The 23,604-nt window shown below is 43.8% G+C and overlaps 1 protein-coding gene across 1 annotated transcript; it reads right to left on the reverse strand.

Annotated features, from left to right (window-relative positions):
- Positions 1-1,287: 1,287 nt before the first annotated feature.
- LOC138105626 (mycocerosic acid synthase-like) lies at positions 1,288-18,130 on the reverse strand. Its single transcript, XM_069005740.1, has 7 exons — positions 18,069-18,130; positions 12,457-12,525; positions 11,574-11,727; positions 10,495-10,655; positions 7,568-7,771; positions 7,283-7,464; positions 1,288-6,997 (listed from the first exon to the last, which is right to left on the reverse strand). The coding sequence occupies exons 2-7, from the start codon at positions 12,515-12,517 to the stop codon at positions 1,439-1,441; spliced, it is 6,321 nt and encodes a 2,106-aa protein (XP_068861841.1). The 5' UTR covers positions 12,518-12,525; positions 18,069-18,130; the 3' UTR covers positions 1,288-1,438.
- Positions 18,131-23,604: the final 5,474 nt, after the last annotated feature.

Genomic DNA, 23,604 nt, shown 5'->3' on the forward strand with positions numbered 1-23,604 from the left:
ATCTGTGTTCAAAGCAGTAGACAAGACTGTCATCTCCTAATGAATTTCAGGTGGTATATAAAGTCACAGGTAGTGAGTGACAGCATGCAATATAGCAAACTATATTCTGTGTTTGACTTCAATGCAGAGTTTTTGCTGTTATGTTCACAACGTAAGAAAATGCCTTCTTACAAGTACGAAAATTATATAATAAGATTTAAAATTGAATACAATGCTCTGGTTTTAATCATAATACATTTTAAAGTACTCTGGAACTTCTAGAATTGGATCCCTATTGCATAAGTATCATTAAACTTTTCCATCTGTGGGCTCTGCTTTCAAAAGTGTGAGGTAGGTCTCACTGGAAGAAAACATAGGCACATGTTAGGACTAGGAAAATTTAAGCTAGGGGAGTGAGGGAGGGACAAAAACAATAAAATAAGACAAAGATACACTTTAGGTTTTGCTTTTTAAACTCTTCTACTATTCTTGTTTATTTCAGCTTTCATAAGATGGTTAATAGTGAAAAAATCCAGTTGCTTTACTATATGCTTTGCAACTGGTACATTTTTAATAGTTTTGAAAACATTGGGAAAAAATTAAGTTTCATTTTTTGAGAAGAAACCTTGAAATTCACAACATCTAAAGGACTTTCAAAAAGATGTGGGTATTTATACACATTGGATAATCAAATTACTTGATAATTTGTTGGAAGCCGCGCGGGACGAGGAGCCCGGATTCCCGGCAGGGGGAGCGAGAAAGAGAATCCAAAACCAATATGGTTGATAAATGAACTCCGTTTTATTAGCAGTCTAAAGGCACTTATACAGTATACCAGCTTGTTAGCTTCTAAGTGGCTTAAAGCTTATCAAGACACATTTCTATTTCTACATAATTGGACCTACATTGGCAAGTTTCCACAGTCTTGTTATGATCAAAAGAATTTTGTGCTCACCTCCCTTGTTTCACTCCCAGACAGCACAGCTGCAAGTTCTTTACTCTCAGTTTTTTCTCAGGCTGTTGGTTTTCCTTCACACAGGGACTTTCCCATGGAAAGTCTCTCTCACACACACAAGCCTAAAAACTTCCAGCCCTATTGCTTGCACAGTTCTTTTATTGATCCCAGTTCTTTTATTGATCCCAATAATTCTATTCCCCAACAATAACTGAGTTAATATTAAAAAAAGAAAAATACATAAAAATACAATAATGCCAAAATAATCTTATGTTTCTTTACATGTATATTCATCATGTAGAGGTGCAAACAGTAATAAGCCAAACAACTGACTGAAATTAACACAACTAGCAGAATAATGACAGAGGAACCTGGTATGGGTTTTCTGGATCAGTGCAGAAGAGGACATTCAGCATCACCAGAAGTTCTGCAATGACACATTCTGAGATGCTAGAAAGGGTCTGAGTAATGTCAATGTTACACAATTCCTGACCAGGAAGATTCCTATAGCCAGCTCTCATTTTCTGCACTTTCAACCGCAGCATTCTTCTTTTCAACTGTTCCATTTGCATTGCTTGTTTCTTCCAAAACTACCACTAAACTTGACAGGGTTGTGTGAGGATCAAGCAGTTTCACAAGAGGTATGTCCACCTTTCTCTCTTGAAAGACACGGTTCTGAATTGTCATAGCTAACATAGAGTCTATGCCCAAAGATGAAAGCGGTGTATTCATGGTTAGTTCATCTGCGTTCACTCCTGTGAGGTCGCTCACCAGTGAGGTGATGTAGTCCTCAGATTTGAGAAAGGCAGTCTCTGGGACTTCAGTTTCCTCTGAGGTTCCAATCTTGTTCCTGAAATCTTCTGACATAAGTGATACAAAGCGACTTTTGAGTGAAATAATTCGAGTGAAAACATGATGATACAAAGCTTGAAAGTTCAATTTGACGACAGCTTGCTGCGGGTTGTTTATAAGTAAGGTCTTCCTGAGATACTCATGAATTTCATGCACTTGCAGAATGTCTATGCCCTTGGATCCCAGGATGCTCTGAATGTGGCTTTGATTGAGCAGAATGCCAAGGTTCAAAGCACCCCAGTTAATGGCCTGGCCTGAAAGCCCACAGTTCCTCCGGTAGAGGCAGAAGAGATCCAGGAAAGAGTTTGCAGCTGCGTAGTTTGTCTGCGTGGCATTGCCCAGAAAGGAAGTAACAGAGGAGTAGCACACAAAGTAGTCCAGCTCCTGGCCTCTGGTAGCCCAGTGAAGATTTAGGGTCCCTGCTACCTTTGGGCTCAGCACTTTGTGAAAGTCAGCCAGCCTCAGGACTTCAAGGTGGCCATCGTGCAAAGCAACAGCACTTTGGAATACACCTTTGATCGGACTCCCCACAAAGGTGTTGGCAATGGACTGGAAAGCCTTCTCAACATCACCGGTCAAAGTCACGTCACAATGCACAGACACTACTCTGCTCCCTTTGTACTGCTGCTGCAAAGCCCTCACCTCTTCTTGCTTCTCGCTGCTGGGAATTCTCCTGGAGAGTATTGCAATACACCCTCCTCCATTCTCGGCTATGAATTTCACCGTTTCAAAGCCAAGTCCAGTGAGCCCCCCGACTACTACATAAACAGCGTTCTGCTTAAACAGCTGCCTCTGGGGCTCGTACAACGGGATATCTGAAAGCACACTGATGTCCTTCTGCCTTCTCAGGACAGCAAGGGGAACAGAAGTGCAGGTAAAATAGGACATCACAGAGTTTAGCCCTCCAAAGTTCTCCGTCTGCTGAAAAACAGAACCCGAGAGATGTCTAAACTGCTTCATATCCATGGAACTGACCCAGGCATGTACAGTCTTGTGCAATTCCTTTAGAGGTGCTTTCCGGAAAAGGCTGGAAACGACAAGGACATGAAAGCTGATGTTTTCATGATCAATTTCACTGACATTCTGGATACATTCGGACTGTTGATTGCCACACACGATCACCACATCTTTAAGAAAGTACATGTGGGCCAGATCCTCCAAAGACAGTCTGTTCACTGGAGGAAGAAGAACAAGGGCATTGCACGGGTTGATATACTGGAATACATTAGGAGCGGGCTTTGCAAGGACTGTCCTCCAACCCATTTCTTCTGCTGCTGCAGAAAGAACGTGGCACAAAACCGATGATGGCTCTGTAGTTATAATACCCAAAGTTCTGCCATGTTTCCCCTTGGGTAACCTCTGAGTGAAAATTTCCCATGCAATGATGAAGTATGACACACAAGGAACACTCTGGAGGAAGGGGAATTTCTTTGCCTTGAAACAAACTGTTGCTGGAATCTGAACTCTGGATGACGCAGCAGTGGGATAACATGAAACCACATGATCTCCCACTTTCACTTTCCTCACATCAATGCCTGTTGCAGTGACTGTGCCACTGAAATCAAGAGCTAAAAGTCTGTGTCTGTCTCCCGCTTGTGAGTTCCAATACAGTGTATTACCAAAATTGCAGCTAGAAACACTAATGGGAAAATAATCTTCTGAGTGGAGACAAATTTTATCCACTTGAATTTCAACACTCTCTTTGTCCAGCTGAGTAGCAGCACCGGTGGATAATTCCCCAGACAAGTCTTTTGCTGCGTACGCATCAGAAGTGTACAAAGTGAATGTTTGTGATTTCTGGAGAGATCTTACGGGTTGGATGTAATCTGCATCTACAAAAGGTGTGCGTCTGATTTCGGACACATAAATCCTTCCCTGGCTGATGCAAACTTCTGGATAGTCCCCACCTTTGTATTTGACAAGAACATCTGCTAACACTGAGATGTCCAGGGAAGTGGAAGAGCCGAGGTCAATCAACTGAAATGTGATTTCTGGAACTTCAACAATACAAGTTCTGGTCATGCCATATAACGCAAACCCACAGTTAACGTGGTCCACATATCTCTCCGTTGTTCTGTAGGTGATCACTCTGATGGAACAGCGGGATGTCTTCTCTCTTAGTGCCACCACTACCTGGCGATAGGCTTCACAGCACTTTGCCAACTGATCTACCGCTTCCCTTGGGGAGTCTTCATTTACCTTTTGAATTCCCCACAGGAAGAGGATTTCATCATAAGCCTCAACCTCTGCTCTCATTTTATTCTGTCTCTGGCCTTCCACGAGGCACTCCCAGTCTTCATACATAACATATCTCGAAGCAGGATGCAAGTACTTTTTGAGCTGCTCAGCTATCCCAAATTTGTCTGCAAACACAACGACTCTGGGCTTAAACCCCAGATGTCCAATTGTCTGTGAAAGAGAGACTTCTTTCCACTTGTTTTCAAACAGGAATTCATTGTCTCTGGAAGACGCTTCCTTCACAAAAGTGATGGCAACACGCTTGAGCTCAGCCAAAACAGAGCCATGTTTGTCCACAAAGCATCCACAGACCTCAAGGCAGTTTCCAGTGGACTTGCTCATTCTCATATATATCATCATTTCTTCCTCCAGTGGGTGGAGCACCACCAGGCTGCCTATCCCTGAGGGAAAGCCTGCTCTGGACGGGAATGTCCTTGAGGTCAAGACAGCGGTCATCTGCAGAAAACAGTCGAGCAGCACTGGGTGGATACAGTAGCTGTACATGTCTCTGACAGTCTCCTCATTCACCTTAATGCTGGTTATAGCTTCCTTTAGCTCCTGGCAATAATGCACATCACTGAGCTGCCTGAATATGGAGCCATACTGAAAGCCAGCCTGAGACAGTGCTTCATAAACCTCCTCTCTGCTAATCACTGACCTGCATCTTCGATAGATGGCTGGGAAGCAGATGCTGCTTTCTTCCACCACAGTTTCAGGCTGCTTTGCCACTTGGCCAGCAGCATAAACCGCGCTGGAGGAAGAGAGAACCTCAAAGGTTGTCATGGCTTTTTGCGGACTCAGCTTGATACTCAGCACTTGGGAACTCTGTGTGAGAACACACGGTGCAGAAAAACTGATACTCAGCTGGCAAGTGCTCAGAGGCACTTTAGGCCTTGAGTTGCTCATCACAGAGGCCAGACCAAGCTCCACATAGAGAGCACCAGGGACTAAGGCCACCCCATTGTTCTTGTGCTCATATAAGTATGGCGTTGTGTCCTGGGACACCAGGCAGCCAAACTCCACATTGTCACTGTTTATGCCATAAATCAAAGGATGACTGGCGCTGACACCTCTTTGGTTTGCTTGCTGATGGATATCCAGACAGGCCATGAGTTTTTGGCGATCAAACTGATATCGTGGAATGGCCGCTGGAACACTTTGATACCCGTTATAAAAGTGCTGCCAGTTGGGATTACACCCCAGTTCAAACAGATTTCCTACCAGAGTGAAGAGCGTCTGATATTCTACATCCGTTTGCAAAGAGGACATCACCTTTGTGCCTTTTCCTAGAGTTTCCTTTATGCTTCGCTGCAATGCTCGGTGAGGACTTATTTCCACAAACACCACGTTTTCCCTGCCTCTGGCTGCACTTTGGATGGCTTGTGTGAAAGCAACAGGCTCACGTGTATGCCGCGCCCAGAATCTGCCCTGAATAAAGTCGTTTTCAGATGCAGCCACGCCAGTCAGCGTTGAAATCACTTCAATCTCCCCCTTCTGCTTTTCTAAAGGCTCTATTTTTTCTTCCAGCTCCCCGAGTATCATATCCATGCTGGGGCTGTGGTATGCAACTGGAACATTTAAAACATGAAGAAAGATGTTTCTCTGTCTGAAAGCTTCAGCTAAGTCTCTCTGGACAGCTTCCACAGTGTCTACACTCCCAGACAAGGTGCAGGAAACGGGGCTGTTGAAAGCAGCAATGCACACCTTTCCCAAATAGGGATGCAGGCGTTCAGCAATCTCTTCAACAGGGATGTTTCCAACCACCAACATTCTGCCACTGGCAGTCTTTGCCTGCAGCCTGCTCCGGTGATAAATGACTTTGACTGCATCTGCCAGGGAAAGGTACCCTGCAATATGTGCAGCAGCAACTTCCCCCACTGAGTGGCCAACAGCAGCAATGGGCGTAATACCCCAGTGCTTCAGGAGGGAAGCTACAGCAACCTGCAGGGCAAACAGCAAGGGCTGGGAAAGCTCTGGATTCAGCAAGTCCTTTGAGCTACGATTTCTCCCTGGCAGGAGACTGATGGCAGCGTGCTGCTGAAAAAGGTCTTCTATCTCCTTACACTTGTCTCTGAACACTGGCTCTGAGCTCAGCAGTGCCTCACTGAACTCCTGCAGAGTGACACCATTGCCACAGAACACAAACACCAGCTGTGGTTCCACCTTGGACATGGCAGGTTCAGTGCTCGCCGCCAACTTAAGCTCTTGCTGCAAGTGTTGGAGGGAATTTGTGACAAACGCTTTTCGGTACCTGTAGCTGGCATGGCTTCTTCTGCAGGCAGATGTATAGGCCAGGCTTGGGAGAGTTACAGAGCTCCTTGTGCTCAGCTGCTCAGCTGTATCTGCCATTGCCATCTGGAGGGACCTACGGGACGCTGCTGACAGCAGAACTAATTCCAGGGGCTTCTTAAAGGCAGGAAGAGCCTCTGGCTGCTTCACCTGCCTGACCACAACATGAGCATTGGTTCCTCCAAATCCAAAGCAGTTGATGCCAGCTACTCTTCCGTACTCACTGGATTCTTCCCAGGGCTCTACAGCTGTGGCCACGGCAAGGTTTAATTTCTCTGTATCAATGCTGCTCATCTCCTTTGAGTAATGCAAGGATGGAACAATCTTTCCATGATGCATCATCAGGAGCACTTTGATCAACCCGGCTGCTCCAGCAGCCGATTCCGTGTGCCCAATATTTCCTTTCACGGAACCGATTTTCAGAATGGAAACTCGGGAAGACCTGTTCTTGCTAATGACACTACCCAGGCTTTCAGCTTCAGTCGGATCTCCAGCAGCAGTTCCGGTGCCATGGGCTTCAATGTACTGCACAACTGAGGGATCAACACGACTTTCATAAATGCTGCGCAGTAACTTCTCTTGCTCTATTTGAGACGGTCTCGTGATCGGAGTCATGGACCTGCCGTTCTGATTGACCGCACTGATGTTTATCACACCCCAGATTTTGCTGTAGTCTTCCTTTGCCTGTTCCATGAAAAGTTAAATTTCTTTAATAAACTCGTGCTTTCTCTGTAGAGGAGACAACAAAACACCACAACAAAGCCAAGAGCACACAGAATATGATGCTAACTTTTAAATGTGGGATCCTTTTCCTATGCTAGGGGAAGTGCATGAATGCTTAAGAAATGCTTCATTAATCTTAAGCTTGAATTGGAAAAACTTCTCTGGAAAAGTCATTATTAGAGCTGAAGACACAACATCCAGGCAAGCAACCAGTCTTATTTCAGGCTGCTTCACAAGCAGCCTTACCTTTTTCAGTGGTTTGAGGAAAACAACCCCACAGCCTTCTCCCCTTCCATAGCCATCTGCCTTCTTAGAGAAGGGTTTGCTTATGCCCTCCGGAGAGATCATTTTTGCTTTACTGAGAGATACAAAGGTGCGGGGATCGATGATGCAGTTCACCCCACCACAGATTGCTGCCTCACAGTCTCCTGGAGTCAAACAGAAACATATGCATGTTGAGATGGCCCAGGTGATAGACAGAAACAGGAGCAATCCTGATTCCATTGTCCAGCATCTCTTCAGTCCCATTACCTGATTTAATGGCTCGCAAGGCGTAGTGCAGAGCAAAAAGAAAAGATGAACACGCAGTGTCAACAGTCAGGGACGGTCCAGTCAGATTAAATGTGAAAGAGACCCTGTTGGCAGCAATGCTCATTGCTGTTCCAGTACCATCATAATGATTTATTTCATTCACTGCTCTGCTGGTTATGATTTCATAGTCTCGATTCATGAGACCTGGAAAACATCAGATTTGTGTCAAGTTAACCCAAGCCAACAACAGGCACGTACAGCTCGAAACCTGACGGCGTGTTTCGGTTTTCGGCGTTAAGACAAAACCACGTGGCATCAGTGCTCCTATGGTGAAGCTTTGCTCCAACACAAGTCAAAGGCAAAACTCACAGCAATTTCCCCTGGACTCAACTTACACAAACATACCTAACACTTGGAATTCCTACCTGCCCTGGAAACAACAGGCCTTTCCTGATGGCTTAGCTCACTGTGAGATGCAGCTACGGTCTCTGTAGCCTGCCGAGACCCCTGTAACTCAGTTTGCAACTGCGTGGTTTAGTTCAGCTATGAGAATATTTATCAACAACTTACACATAGCATAGCTCGGATATAAATGTACAAGACATTAGCTTCAGTTCCTCAGATGTACCAAGTTAAAGGTCACAGCACAAACTACATCCAATACTTTGTATTTAGCATCAATTTTCACACTGTGAGCCAGTAAGAAATAGAAAAGAAGTAGGGGGCCTCTGAGAGCAGTTGTGTCCTTTTTCTGGGAACACTATGCTTGGAATACCGTGGATCCCCAAGTCCACATGTGGAAAATGCAGTACCTGTATTCAGAGAGCAAGGAATAGTGCCCTCAGTGGAAGAAGAGCACCTCTCAGACTAAAAGGCAATCTAAAGCATTTCCCCTATAGGTACATCAGCCAAACTACTCCAGAAAACTCCTCCTTAAAGAGACACAGATTACACCAGCAATAATGTGCTGTTCCTCTAGTATTGTCTTTTAAATGTCTTTCAACAGCCCTCGGTATCATCTCCTCAGTAACTTTTCTGGTACTGACAAAAGCAGTTGGACAAGTGCACCCCTGTACCATTCTAATGTCCACAGGAGGATTTCTGCTGCTTTGAAAGGATATTAACCCCCACAACACCTTAACCAAGATTAGACTGGAAAACAGAATGCTGGGCAAAAAGGGTAGGCCTGTGTAGAAGCCCAGAAGATAAGGGGCTAATGTGTACATGTCAAACACTGGCTGCCAGATACCCATGGAGCCAACCAAGGATTGTCAGTAATAACCAAGAATTGTTGAAAGAACAAGAGGAGAAGGGCACCATGGGGAAGTAGGGCAGCACTTTTCTGGGATAAACATTCCTTGTTCTGCTCCAGAGACACAACCACAGAATCAAATAGGTTGGAAAAGACCACTAAGGTCATTGAGTCCACCATATGGTCAAACCCCACCCTGTCAACTGGACCATGGCACTAAATGCCACATCCAGTCTTTCCTCTAACACCTCCAGGGACACTGACTCCACCACCTCCCTGGGCAGCCGATTCCCATGTCCAGTCACCCTTTCTGTGAAGAATTTCTCCCTAATGTCCAACCTGAACCAATCTGGTACAGCCTGAGGCCATGTCCTCTCATCCTGTGGCTAGTTGCCTGGGAGGAGAGGTTGATCCCCACATCACTACACCCTCCTTTCAGGCAGTTGTAGAGAGAGATAAAATCACCCCTGAGACTCCTCTTCTCAGGCTAAACACCTCCAGCTCCCTCAGCTGCTCCTCATTGGACTTATGCTCCAGGCCCTTCCCAGCTCTGCTGCACTTCTCTGGACTTACGCCAGCACCTCAATGTCCTTCCTGAATTGAGGGGCCCAAAGGGGACACAGGACTTGAGTTGTGGCCTCACCAGTGCCACATACAGGGGAAGAATCACTGCCCTGCTCCTGTGGTCACACTATTGCTGATATAGGCCAGGATGCCACTGGCCTTCTTGGCCACCTGGGATCACACTGGCTCATGTTCAGCTGCTGTCCACCAGCACCCCCAGGCCCTTTTCTGCTGGGCCACTTTCAGACCACTCTGTCCCCATCAAGGAACGAAAGACAGCATCATCACAGAAGCGAGAATGAAGCGTTGACCCAAGGTCAATCTGGGCAGGGGAAGGGTCAAGAGCACTCAAGACCCAAGACCTTCAAAGCCTCTGATGCATTTCCAGAAAAGTCTGAAAGAAGGGACTGGACATGACAACTAATTTGCATAGAAAGAGAGAAACATGCCTTCAGGGCAGGGAAACCTATCTATAGAAAGGTATCCCCATCTAGGCCAGGGGGTGCCCCCAGGACACTGGACATGTCATTGGCCAGACTGATGCTGGAATCAGGAGTGGTTATGTCTTTTTCACTCCTTTTCTCTTTCTCTCTCCCTTTCTTTATCTCTTCCTTTCCTGTTTTTCTACCACCCTACCTCTTTAGCCACAACCCGCTGCTGTGTGCTGATATAGCAGGTCAGTGACCAACATTCCAATTTCCATGCCAAGTGTGTAATTTATTAATAAAACTTTTCCTGCAGACCTCATCATTTACAAATCTTGGGTGTTCCCTTCCCCTTAAGGGTGAAACGTCACAGCCTGGCTTGGGAGTATCTTTCCCAAGAACGGCTGGGTTGGGGAGGCAGTTTTAACTCTTTCCTGCTTCACTTCAGTGTCTGAACACAGGAAGAAGAGCACCAAAAAGAGACACAGGAATTCTACCATGAACTCCCAGAGTCACCTGGTAATTCTTACCAAAAGTAACCAGTAGTGCCATAGCACAGTAGCCTCAGATCTCCAGCCTAGATCCAGCCTAAATCCAGCCTAGATAACATGGAAAGGTTATGAAGGAGTGCTCCAATCTTTGTGAGGTTCAAACACACTTCCTTTGCTGTGAAAGTTTCATCTTACCAATAAAAACACCTGTTCTGGTGCCACTGACACATTCTACAGGAACTCCTGCATCCTCCAGGGCTTTGTATGTGCACTCTATCAGTAACTTCTGCTGTGGGTCCATGCGTTCAGCTTCCATATTCTTAATCCCAAAGAGGTGGTTGTCAAATGAATTAAATCTGAAATGCACAGACCAGAATATGATATGACATATGTATAGAAGATGCTTTTACTTCTAAACTCCCAGTAAGCACTTTTTGCAATGAAAAGCAGAGCAGTAAGTGGTGTTTAGGCCACAGGTCCCATTTATGAAATTCAAAGGAAAATGTTTATAAACCAAAGATGTTTCATGTCCCACCACAAAATATGTCATTTTATCAATGATTCTGCATTTCAGAGGTAAGAGCCTGCTCCTACCCATTTTTAGTCTTACAGTTACTGCACTAGTACCAACTGGATTCCTCAGATCATGAAATGTGCAGAATGAGACTCCCTCTGCTGTAATGTGGTCATGGCCAACAAGTTATAAACAAATATTGTTTCCTACATCATTTTAAGCCAATACAGACCAATGCTTCACAATTTAAAACCAAAAGATAGAGGATCAGCTCAGGTGTTTTCAAGGCATACCCACGCCTCTCCAACAATATATTCAAAATACTTTCAGTGGGTGTATGTGTGTGTTTGTCTTTAAAAGCACCTTCAAAATTGGCCCATGCTTACAAAAGACCAAGTCCAAGTTCAATCTTGTGTCCCAAGATCAGGTTTGTATGGCCTTCTATCATCTCTTGATTTCAGAGCAGGATTCAAGAGCTAACATGGGACTAAGCACTAAATTAATTCTGGGTCCTGTGATTCAACCTTGCCAAGTATCAAGCTCAGGAGACAATAACATTTCTTCTGTGCATGTCAACTTCTCCTTTGAATGAAGCTCTACAGCTTGAGGATTTAAGGTGAATGTGGAATTCAAATAACAGACACTTATGCTGACCTTAATCTGTAATCTGCTATTCTTCACACTGGTCACAGCCCCTGAACAGCTGTACCCATATCTAAGTACCACAAAAACCAGAGGTGCGGCAGGGTAACACACTCACTCATCGAGAAGAGCAGCTCGTGTTGTACATATTTTTCCTGGCTTGTTATCATCTGGATCATACCATTCCTTGGCATTAAATCTCTCGGGGGGGATTTCTACCGTGCAGTTTTTGCCTTCCTCCAGGACTTTCCAGAAATTGTCAATTCCATCTCCTGTTGTACAGAGTTTTTAAAACAGATTAAATTATGCACTCCCCCTCCCCGTGCAGGCTCAGAAATGCACAATCAGCTGCAAGGACCTCCCACGTGTCAATCCAGGCTGCTCAAGAAGACTTGCCACAGAAAGAAGTGATCAGTCTTTGGTGAGAGGAAAATGAAAAAGCATGACTGATCTCCTCACTGCTTGTCTAAAAGCAAAGGAACCCCACAAAATCCTTAACCACCTTCTCTCCCCATTTCCCTACCACATCACTGCATCTACTCTACATACTGTAATAAAGCAAGAAGCTTTCTTGTAGGAAAACCCAAGCAGTTTATGGTACAGGCAAAGCTGATGGTAATGTCCAGCCCCTGGTCTGTCCTGTCCCTAGGCATGCAGAGTCCTGTAACAATGCACAATCACCCAGCCAGTGAACACGCAGAAAGTTCAAATCACCCCAGACCCAGCCAGCTCGTTTGTATCAGTTTCGTGTGCAGCTCAATGCCCTGCCCACAGCCAGCACTGCACCTTCTTCTGTCTGTCTGTCTGTCTGTCTGTCAGCAGACAGATTCAAACCAATTCGTTTCCACCACAGCGCCACCTTTCAAAAAGATCCCACAAGCAGCAAAGCAACAGATTCTGCTAGGGATAAAACATGGTGTTTTCCTTCATTTCAACATTAATAAAAGACTCTGCTTTTCAATGTCCACTCAGAGCCTGCTTTGCTTTTACCCCCGACTCACCTCCGGGAAAGTTGCATCCTATTCCAACAATAGCAACTTCCTCTGCAGTCTCAATCTCCATCTCCTGGGCTGCACAAGACAGGAGTCAGTGTCAGTCCAGTCAAACAATTATGCATTTACCTTTACATAAATACTCAGTTAAAAGGTGAACTTCCCACACACTTGTTCAAAACTTGATTAATCTTGAATCATCTACTGTTGGTTGTGATGACAAACAACACTTCCCACAAGTGACTAGAGCTGGACTATATTTTTCCTCTTGTCTCTACTTTTAGAGGAAAATCCCCATTTAGTTCCCCAAACTCTCTCATGCACAGACACTTCCTTTTTACTGTTTAACCTCTGCTAACAAAAGGTGAATCTTTTCAACAAATTAGATGGCAAAGACAAGAATTCCCTTTGGGATCAAATTAAATACCCCAGTATAGAACTGACAGATGATTTCTTTTTCCTTGATTCTGGGAAAGGAACTTGTCAGATGAGAATCAGTTCAATTGAACTAATTAGAATTCGCTAGGATGCCCACCTCTAAGCCCTGCAGTCCTAGACTTCATTCAACCCACAAAGAGGAGAAGATTCCTCTAGAAAAGTTTTGTGGGGGATTCTTGGCAGTGAGGACAGATTCTCATCTGTGCCAGCTGTAGACAACTTTGGAGGAAAATATCTTCTGATAGAAGTCCAGTTACAACCACCCCTGCCCCATCAGGTTTGGGAAAAAAAAAATTTCCTCAGAGGAAAATGAAAGAAAAAACTATTTATTTAACAGACACAGAGCACAATGGGAAAAGAATAATGCTAAATAATAAAACCTCTTGCTGTGGAGAGAAACCTGGAAAAATTTTAGAGTCCTTTCTGTGGGTATGGTCTCTCTCTCTCCCTGGAGCTGGAGTTTGGCATGGGAGGCCCCCCTCGGGCAGATGTAAAGTCTCCAGGTGAAGTTCTGATGTTCTGGTGTTCTAAACAGTTCCAGAAGAGAAGAAGAAGAAGCCAAAGTCCCAGGGAAACAAAGGAGTTTAACTCTCCGTCTCTCTCTGGAGAAACAGCTGAAAAACTCGGAAAAAAAAAAAAAGGGTGCTTCCTCTGCTCTTGCCACTGTAGGAGCACACAGAGGAGTAGCCTCTGGGTCCTTGAACACAAACTGCTTTTAAAAGTTCACTCGGTTTTTTTCTCTCCCCCCTCTCGATCTCAGTTTAAAGGCACAGGATTAATTTCTGGCACAGGGAAGACAACAGGAAATACAGTATCATACAGTCACCAGGACATCATCTCAGGGACACCACAGCAAGTCCCAAAGAGCCTTTCTCAATCACTGACTGACAGTAGTGAAGCAGAGACAAGGCTCTTTTGCAGCCCCACACCATTCAGAGTTATCATTTCTTGGAGGTTTGCTTTAAAACTGTGGTATATGCATTCTCCACAGAGTTGGTCTGCCTGCCTGTTGAGGTTCTGTTCCACACCAATTAACAGTCTTCCCTGTTCAGGTAAAATGAGTTTGTTTGTCTGTTGCTCTTCAGTGTATTGAGTTTGTTTTAAACTCCGCCCATTCACAATAATGCATGAGACAACAAAGGGATTTGGAATACTTCCTGGCAATCTGCCTCTCCCTAAAATCTTGCTTCTATAATCCTGTAACCTTAGAACGACCCAGAAGAATCTGGACAGACGCATTTTTGCTTTACTGGCAGAATAGTCCTTTAGAAGACATCACTCTTCTAAAGAGACTTTATGGAAGTGGCAGAAAGGCACGTGAACTGTGAGGGGGGAGTCTGCTGCAGATCCAAATAAATCTGCACACATAAATTGAAGCCTCTTTACCTTGAACTGCTCACCCACTCTAGACGGTGACTGTGTAAGGATCTCCTTAAATGGGAGATGAGTGTCTAAGTCCCTGTAACAGTTACTGGAGGTCTGGTCAATAAGGGCAATGGAGCACTGTGGTGGTGCAGCCCCCTCCCTTCTTCAGGACACACTGTGATCTGAGACATGATCATTAGGCCTTGGCCTTGATGAACAGCACCTGGGCTCAGCTCCTGTTGAGCTTATCAGAAACACTGTCTGCTCCCAGGAACTGCTGCTGTCTAGTGAGCTCCAGGATTTTCCATGAACAGTCTTGGAAACTATTTTCCTTGCCTGAATAGCATAATATCCCTGTTCTCACACTTTCAAAGAAACTGTGCTGACCCAAAGTGTGGCCAGGTTGCAACACTGTTCTGAATAAAGCCCACTCACTTGCAGCCCTATAAACAGCAGTCCAAAATAAGTCCTTCTGGGCTGCAGTGGGCTGCGACCAGTGACCTCCCTCCGAGTGGGGCCTCTCAGAGTCAGAGAACTCTCAAGTTTGCTGTACTTGGAGAATCACTGAACAACAACAAATCCTGGGCCAAAACCCCCACTCCTCGAGGCTCAACCCTTCACCTACTGAGAAGACACAAAAGCATCCAAAGTGAGTATTTCACTAAATCCAAGGGGAATTTCTCACAGGTGCCTTGCACTGACGTTTATGTCTGTGTGCATACACACGTACACATATGCTATAGCAAATCTGGGAGAAATGCTGCTCTCTTTGATGTTTAAGTACCTTAGATATCTAAGTAAGTTAGGCCTGTAAGTAAGTTTAAGTTATAAGCCACATTTAATGCTGTTAATCACTAATCCCTTGCTAAATTTTTAAGGTTAAGTTGTTAGTTTAAGATATAAGTTAAGTACTGTTGAGTGTCGTTAAGCTTTAGGTTGTATTCCTTTCTGTCCTTGCCCTTTCTATCCTTTGTCACATGCAACTAAACACACACACACATGCAAACATGCACAGATAGTTCTGAGTTCAATTCTGTTTTGACTGACTGGATTTTGTTCCTTTTTTTTCCTCGCTGTCTTAATTGTCCTGTAAGTAGAAGAATGAACCTTGCCAATGAACCTTGTTTGTGCTGTTGCTTAATATTAAATCTGGTTTTCACTGATACTCTTGCCAGGAATTTTTTAAGTGATCTTAAACACTCATTCATATCAAGCGCTGAAGAGAGCTGGCTGTTGGACCAATGCCACTGCAGTACTGCAGGGACCTCCTGCGGTCGGTGGAAACAAGGCACTGCACCCAGCCCTGGCGACGGGGCAGATGGGCAGAGGGCTTCCTCCTGCACTTGGCCCTGCCCAGCTGCACAGCACAGGGGTGTCAGCCTTGGGAAGTGCTCACAGGAGGCACCATCGCTGAGAAATGGCTCTGGGACTGGGAGCTCCCCACTGAAAAGAACTGAGAAGCTTGATGCAAGCAAAACCCACTTCCTTGTCCCACCCTTTCACAGAAATGCCACAAATACAAAGAAAGATACAGCCCACAGCTCATTGCACTGACAAAGAGAAGTGATACTTCCACTGCTTTCAGCTTTTCTGCACATTATGTGAACACTGTAAAAACTGCAGGGGGAAGTTAAATTTTCCAGAGAAAGATGCAGGTGATGCTGCAATTAGTGGCAGTGGTCAAAATTTTCATGTTTCTGCTCTGTGCCATAAAAATAATTTTATTGGTTTTATTTTAATGCTTGGAGCTTGTTGTTGTTTTGTCTGGGATAAATTAATTTTCTTCACAATAGCTGGTATGGGGCTGTGTATTGGATTTGTGCTGGAAACTGTTGATAACTGAGGGATGTTTTAGCTATGGCTGAGCAGTGCTTACACAGTGTCAAGGCCTTTTCTGCTTCTCACCCCACCGGGGGGGGCTGGGGGTGCACGATGAGTTGGGAGGGGACACAGCCAGGACAGGCAGCTGTAATCAACGCGTGGAATATCCCAGACCATATGGTGTCATGCTCAGTATACAAAGCTGAGGGAAGAAGAAGGAAAGGAGGGAAGCGTGATGGTCTTTGTCTTTCCAAGTCACCATTACACATGTGATAGAGCCCTGCTGTCCTGGGGATGGCTGAACACTTGCCTGCAATGGGAAGTAGTGAATTCATTCCTTATTTTGCTATGCTTGTGCATGTAGCTTTTGCCTTTACCTATTAAACTGTCTTTATCTCAACCCACAGGTTTTCTGACTTTTACCCTTCCAATTCTCCCCCTCATCCCCTGGGGAGTGAGTGAGTGGCTGTGTGTGGCTTAGTTGCCAACTGGGGTTAAACCAGGACAGATGTCCTGCACCTGTCCTTTCTCTTTATTTGACAAATGTCATAATGGAATTTAAGTTCAGAGAAATGCCAGGTTTATTCAGCTTCTGTATTTTTGCCCATGTGTCCTCTGACTAGTCCAGAACTAGCAATGAAAGGGCCTTTGGCAGTTCCAGGTTCAGAACTTCCTAGCAGCACAAATATCCAGACAGGCCATTAATTTCTTGTGATCAAATGGGTACTGTGGAACAGGCACTGGGATACTTGGAGAAATTATTCAGGTAAAGAGCAAATGATGCACAGAGGGGCTGCCAGTCTGGATTACACCCCAGACCAAATGGGCTTGTAATATCCAGTGTTAGTGTGCCAAGTGTCTACATATCACTTAACCTCTCTTTGAGGACGTTTCTACAAACACTTGGGGTTTTATCCTGTTCCTGTGCTATTGCTTGCCTAAAAGCAAGGCAGCATCAAGTTATTCATGCATTGCTCAGTGGCCTCCTCTGAAGAAGCAGCAATCCCAGGAAGTGTTGGATCCACTTTATTGGTTTAAATTCAGTACTATTTTTTCCTTGGTTTCTAGTAGGGTATTCAAGCTGTGAAGCACAACTGAGACATCTAAAAGATAAGGACAAACATTTCTTCTTTTGTATTCTTGTTCTGGTTTCAGCTGAGATAGTTAATTTTCTTCTTACTAGCTAGTACAGTGCTGTGTTTTGGATGTAGTATGAGAACAAAGTTGATAACAAACTGATGGTTTCTTTGTTGCTTCTAGTTCTTACTCTAAATCAAGGACTTTTCAATTTTCCATGCTCTGCCAACGAGAAGGTGCACAAGAAGCTGGGAGGGAGGATGGCCAGAAGAGCTCATCTGAGATAGTCAAAGGGTTGTTCCATACCCTAGAACATCATGTTCCATATATACACTGGGGGGATTGGCCTGGAGCCACCAATTGCTGCTTGGGGGTGGGATGGGTCAGCAGGTGGTAAGGAACTGTATTAAATGTGACTTGTTTTTCTTGGGTTTTATCCCTTTCTCTCTCTCCCCTTTTCATTACTATTACTATTAATTTTTTTTATTATTATTGCTATTACTATATTTTACTTTATTTCAATCACTAAACTGCTTTTATCTCTACCCATGAGTTTTACCTTTTTCTGCCTTTTATCCCCATCCCACTAGGGGAAGGAGGGGGAGGGATTTAGCAAGTGGCTACCTGGTAGTTTGTGGCCAGCTGGAATTAAACCATGACAGTGCTAAAACCAAATGTTTCTGAAAAGCACCAGCAAACTTGGCATTTCTGTGGGCAGGTACCTTGGCAAGCCCAGAGAGAGCAATTGATTTCTTGCTTTCAGCTGCTCAGGTGTGTTTTATATTTTGGGGAAAGAGAAATAGTTCCAGGCTTCCTCTACTGGGAGGAGCAGTCAGTATTTTCATAATTTCATAATTTCATTTGAGGCTTTGTTTCCCATAAACCTATCCCCCCTCAGCCCCATATTTTCCCAAACTCACCAGCTTCTTATTTGCATAAAGACACCGAAAACAGGAACTTTCACTTCTTCGTAACTCTGTTGTGCATGCATTCAAGGACCACAGATATTGAACAGTCTCTTCACTGATGTGATGCAAACATTCTTTGAAGAAAATTTAATTAACCCCAGTTGATTTTTAACCAAGTCAGTCTTCACAGTAAGCACTTTTGAAGACTGCCCAACTGATCAATGATCAACTTGGTAAATAGACCAAATGGAGTCTTGTTTTAAACTGAGCTGGGTTTGCAGCCACACTATGGACTGTCTGTTCTGATTTAACACACTGGTATTTGTAGCATATAATCTATAAAATGCAGCCATAATATTTGTTCAGAAATGTCAAGAAGCATTATCAAAGCTGTTCCCACCGTGTTAACTCTAGTGTTCAGTAGCTCCAGTATTTCCACGTATTTTAGTTCCTTCTATGTACCTGAGAGGATATATGTCTCAAGTTGTAGCAAACAGCACTCTCTTGCCATTAAACTACTGACTTTATGACCCCCAAAATATTTGAATCTGTATCTTCTGTCCCCATGTCACAAATTCCAAATGTCTTTCTGCTGACTGAGAAAAATACATGACTTCTACAGTATCTTCTTCCCACCAGAGAGCCCTGGGAATTGCTGCATATTTATTTCTAGTCTAAACACCAGGTAATGAGGAGCTCACCATTACCTCACAAATTCCCTTCTGAAAAACATAACCTGGTGTCAGAAGACCTGGGCTATTTTATTCACTGTTGTGCTGCTGCAAAAAGATACCTTGTTGCTAATCACAGCCCATCTCTTTTGTTTTTAAAACTTGGGAGCTGTCCCTGAGTTTCCATTCACACTATTAGCTGCAAGTAAAAATCTTTTCGCTTCAGCAGGTAGGTCTAACCAGTTTATTAAAGAGCTTATGTTTGCTGTAATGCAACTTCAGGCAGCAAACTTTAAACAGATTTTTGTCTAAATAACATTTAAGACAAGTCAAGTCCTTATTCATTGAAACTATTTGGAACAAGATTTTTTAGCAAAAGAATATTTTACATACACATAAGTCCTATCTTGAAAACTTCTCTTTTTCTCAAACAGGTCTCCCTGAAAGCAAAGCTAGCACAGCAACTGTGGTGCTGCTTAGAGGGTGGTTTCTTGATTTGGAAAAAATATTGCAGCATCAGCAAGTAAGTTATTTGTGGATTTAAGCAGTTTCCAAAGAAGCGGATACATTCTGCTGAGTTTGCTCAGTGCGATCCTGGCCATGAACTGGATTCCACATTTCCCCCATAGCCACATCTACCCACAGCAACCACCATAGGAGGTGAGGTTACAGGTAACATTGTCCTGTGCCCATCTGCACTTGTAACAAACTTGTTATTATATCTAATAACAGCTGAGAGGTGAAGAACTGTTAATCCAGAAATAGTGAAAATAGATGAGGAAACATGCAAATTGTCCAGGTAATTACATGGGAGATACAATCCAGTCATCACCACTGTTTCCTATGGCACTTCCAGAATGTAAAGTCCAGAAGTTTTTCAAGACAGAACAAGGGTTAAATTCCTGGAAGCCTAAGGAACAGCTGTCTGTAAGCTCACTGGGGCAGGCTTCCACAACTCATGAAAACCAATGTTATTTACTTCATGGAGAACAGTATTAGAGTCTCCATGCTAAAAATCTGTTTTGAAGTTTCAGATTGCAGTAACATACCTATTCAAAAGGAAGACAGCTCACACCATGCACATTTTCTGCTGTGTACACAATATTTTGATAGTAAATATTTCCAATAGTATTTCCATTATATTAATTTTGTCTGTTCCCAGAAATCATCGGTTCCATCACCTAGTGGCTGCCTTACTTAAAAAGCAGAATAATCAACTTTTTTCTCTTCAGTTCACCTATGGAAGTAAAGGTACATTATGTCAATATGAAACATTGCATTCTCTGAATTTCTTAATGGTTTGGCAATAAATTGTATCAATGACGAGAAACTGCATTTCTACACAGAAGCCTGTTCTTCCTCTTCCCAGTATTGAAAAGAAACCAATCACCTGAAGGAAATCTTCCTTTAGTCTTATATAAAGTTGTAAGTGTATCTTTCTGAGTCAGTACTGTGGCTCCAGTGGTTCCATTGGCTGTCCTCCATGTCACAAGCATGTACAAGGCTACTCCTCTGCTGGGGGCTGATACACCTAGACTTGACTTGAGTAATACCATAATGAATTTTGCCTGACATTTCCCATACTCATCCCTGTTGGAGAATGGATTTATTGGGATCAATAAAGGAGCTGTGCAAGCTATTAAGCTGAAGGATTTTTGGGCCTGAGTGCGAGACACTTTCTGTGGGAAAGTCTCTGTGAAAAGCAAAACAGTTCCATCCTGAGAAATTTCAGGGAGTACCTGTACTTGCAGGTACTTGCAGGTGTGATATCTAGGAGTATAAGGGAGGCAAGGGCAAGATTCCTTTGAACATAACAAGATTGTGGAAGACTGCCAATGTAGCCTGATTGTGTAGAAATAGAAAAATATCCTGATAAGTAAGCCCCTTAGAAGCTAACAAGCTGGTATACTATTTAAGTGCCTCGAGACTGCTAATAAATCGGAGTTTAGTTTTCAACCATATTGGCTGCTGTCTGTTCTTCTCCCCCCGCCGGGGATCCGAGCTCCCCGTCCCGCCGCGGCTTCCGACCTCTGGCTTCTTACACAGTCCCATGTCCAGTTGCACAGACTTCTGCCAAACATAGGCCAGAAGGCTACAGATTTTCCATCCATGCTTATGCAGGTTGAATTTCTGTGAATATTCAACAAAATCAGTTTGGCTGCCTCCAAGAGAGCACTATATGAGCCAACTGCCCTGGGTCCTCCTGCTGCCAGTAGTAAAGCAGGTATTTTAGAGAGGGCAGTCATTAGGCCTCATTCAAATCTATTGAATGTTTTTTTTCTTGGAAAATATTTCTCTTTTTTTGTGTATGTGTGCATAGAGTGTGTGTGACTAAGTTTGCATTGAAGATGTTGCTCTTCTAAATCCATCCATGAAAATAGTAGAACAAGTTGGCTTCTTTCTTGCAGGGTCACATGCTCTTGTCCAATAGTCAAAACTAACTCTGCAGCTGAAATGAGCAGCCTGTCTGCTCTATGAGGTGTGGCAGCCATTCTCAAAGTACTGTTCTCACCCTCGACTAATCTAGAACAATTTGGTCTGACCTGCAGAGACTAACTGAAGAGGGTTTGTGCTTGAGTAGATAAGACTGTCATCTCCTAATGAATTTTGGGTAGCATATACAGTCACAGATAGTGACAGCATGCATGGAAATTGTATTCTGTGTTTGACTGATGCATGGGATTTGCTTCTAAGTTTACAATAGAAAATACTTTCTTAAAAGTATAAAAACTATGTCTTATAGTTAGATGTCAAACTGAATATGATGGTCTGATTTTTAACCAAAATACTTCAAAAAATACTCTGGAATTTTTGGAATTGTCGTACTAATACATAAACATCATTAAATTTGTCTCTCTGGGCACTACTTTCAAAAGTGGAGGGTAGGTCTTCCCTTAGAGCATGAAGGGTGGTCAAAAGGGATGGAAAGGGGGAAGAGGGAGATCAGTCACAGGCTTCTAAATTGATCACTTTTTTTTTCACAAGGCTCTATTTAATGTGGTGGTGTTGCACATTACCCAAGATTTGAACTGATGGAGATGATCAAATCCATCTGCCAGTGGATTTCACAGAATCACAGCAGCTTGATAGAGATCTCAGAAGCCATCTGGACTAACTCCCTGCTCAACCAGAACACCTAGAACCTGTCGCCAGGACCATGTCCAAAGGCCTTTTGAATATCTTCGAGGATGGAGACTCCATAACCTCCCCAGGAAACTTGTGCCAGTGCTTGGTCATCCTTACAATAAAAAAGTGTTTTCTGGTGTTCAGAGGGAACTTCTCATATTTCAATCTGTGCCTGTTGCCTCCAGTTTTGTCACGGAGCACCACCGAAGCCCGGCTCTGCACCCTTCTGCACCCTCCCCTCATGTATTTATATACATTAATAAGATACCCCTGAGCTGCCTTCTCTCCTGAACAATCCCAGCTGCCTCAGCTTTCCTCATATGTGAGGTGCTCCAGTCCCTTAATCATCCAAACAGCCTCACGTGTCTGAATAATTTCGCTGTAGCTTTCCGAGGATCCTGTAAAATGTATGTCTTGTTTTGTTATTATTGTCACCATTTCTTATAACTACCTCTGAGGTCACAAGTGCAAACACTAAGTAGTAGAGTCAGGGTTACATTCCACCAGCACCATAGGAACAGCCTGTTGAGTAAGACGTGTCTTAATCTGTTGACTACATTAAGTAAAACATTTACACAGATCCATTTAGGATACAGCATTTTTACTTTACAGTGATAATCAATGTTTGGTGCAGTTATAAGGTATGACTGAGAGAAGCCATTATCAGTAACATTCCTACTGTCAACTGAATGCCTACTTCTCTGGAGCGTTATCTGAAGAAGAAAACACATGTTGTCCTCATAAGATGTTGGAGTTTGGCTGCCTGGGCCCAGGGCCAAGGCAGTTCAGCTGGGACCATGGAGAGAGGATCCCAGAGGCACAGTGGGGAGGCCATGGCCACAGCCAGTCCTGGTCTTGGGCCCTGGCAGAGCTTTGGCCACTGCTGTGTCATGATCCTGCCACAGGCGGGTTGTGGCCCCTGATCCAGGTGCAGAACACGCCTCTGGGCCAACATGGATGTTATCAGGTGTTTTATGATCCAGGAAAAAACAGAAACAGATACTGGTTTACTTGGAGGATAATGGATTTATTAATTCAGTCTGCAAGGTCCTGCTACACAACAGGAGGATGTTTTGATGAAGTGCCTAAGCAAAAAGTCCATCCACAAGCACATTTTCCAAAGAAACATTAGGGCTTTGTGCCATTAATTCTGTATTTATGTTGCTTCTGTTTAGAACGTATCTGACTAATTGCATTTATGGTTGCACTCAGAGAAGGAGAGCCAGGTGTTTTAGCAGTTTGTCCAAATGTTATATCACTTCAGGCTCTGACTGGAAAAATTAATAGTTTTTCAAGTATTGTCCCAGAGTCACATGTATCTGATTACTGAATACGCATCCTGCTAATGGGATCCTTCCTCTGATAACAGTATTGAGAGTTTGGAGAGTGAGGGCACAGAATCATTAAAAATACCCCTATGTAGTTAACTATCTGAGATTAATTGCAAAAGCCAAAGAACATTGTCACTAAAAGCCTTCTATCTAAATACAGATACAGATTTTTTTTCACAAGTAGTTTATCTAAGTACAATTCAGATTTGAGAAGAACATCATTTTTCAGGAGGAAATGGCAGTACAGATATCTGCAATCATGTTTGACAGCAGCTGATGAAGAAAAAAATCACCTTTTAAACCTATTTAAACTAAACTGGCTGAACACCAGATCTCAGAGGGTGAAAATCAGTGGCACAGGGTGTAGCTGGAGGTCTGTCCCTAGTGGGGTCCCCCAGGGTTCAAGACCAGGCCCAGTAT

The sequence above is a fragment of the Aphelocoma coerulescens genome, chromosome 2 (assembly GCF_041296385.1).
Source record: "Aphelocoma coerulescens isolate FSJ_1873_10779 chromosome 2, UR_Acoe_1.0, whole genome shotgun sequence".
In the NCBI taxonomy this organism is placed as follows: Eukaryota; Metazoa; Chordata; class Aves; order Passeriformes; family Corvidae; genus Aphelocoma; species Aphelocoma coerulescens.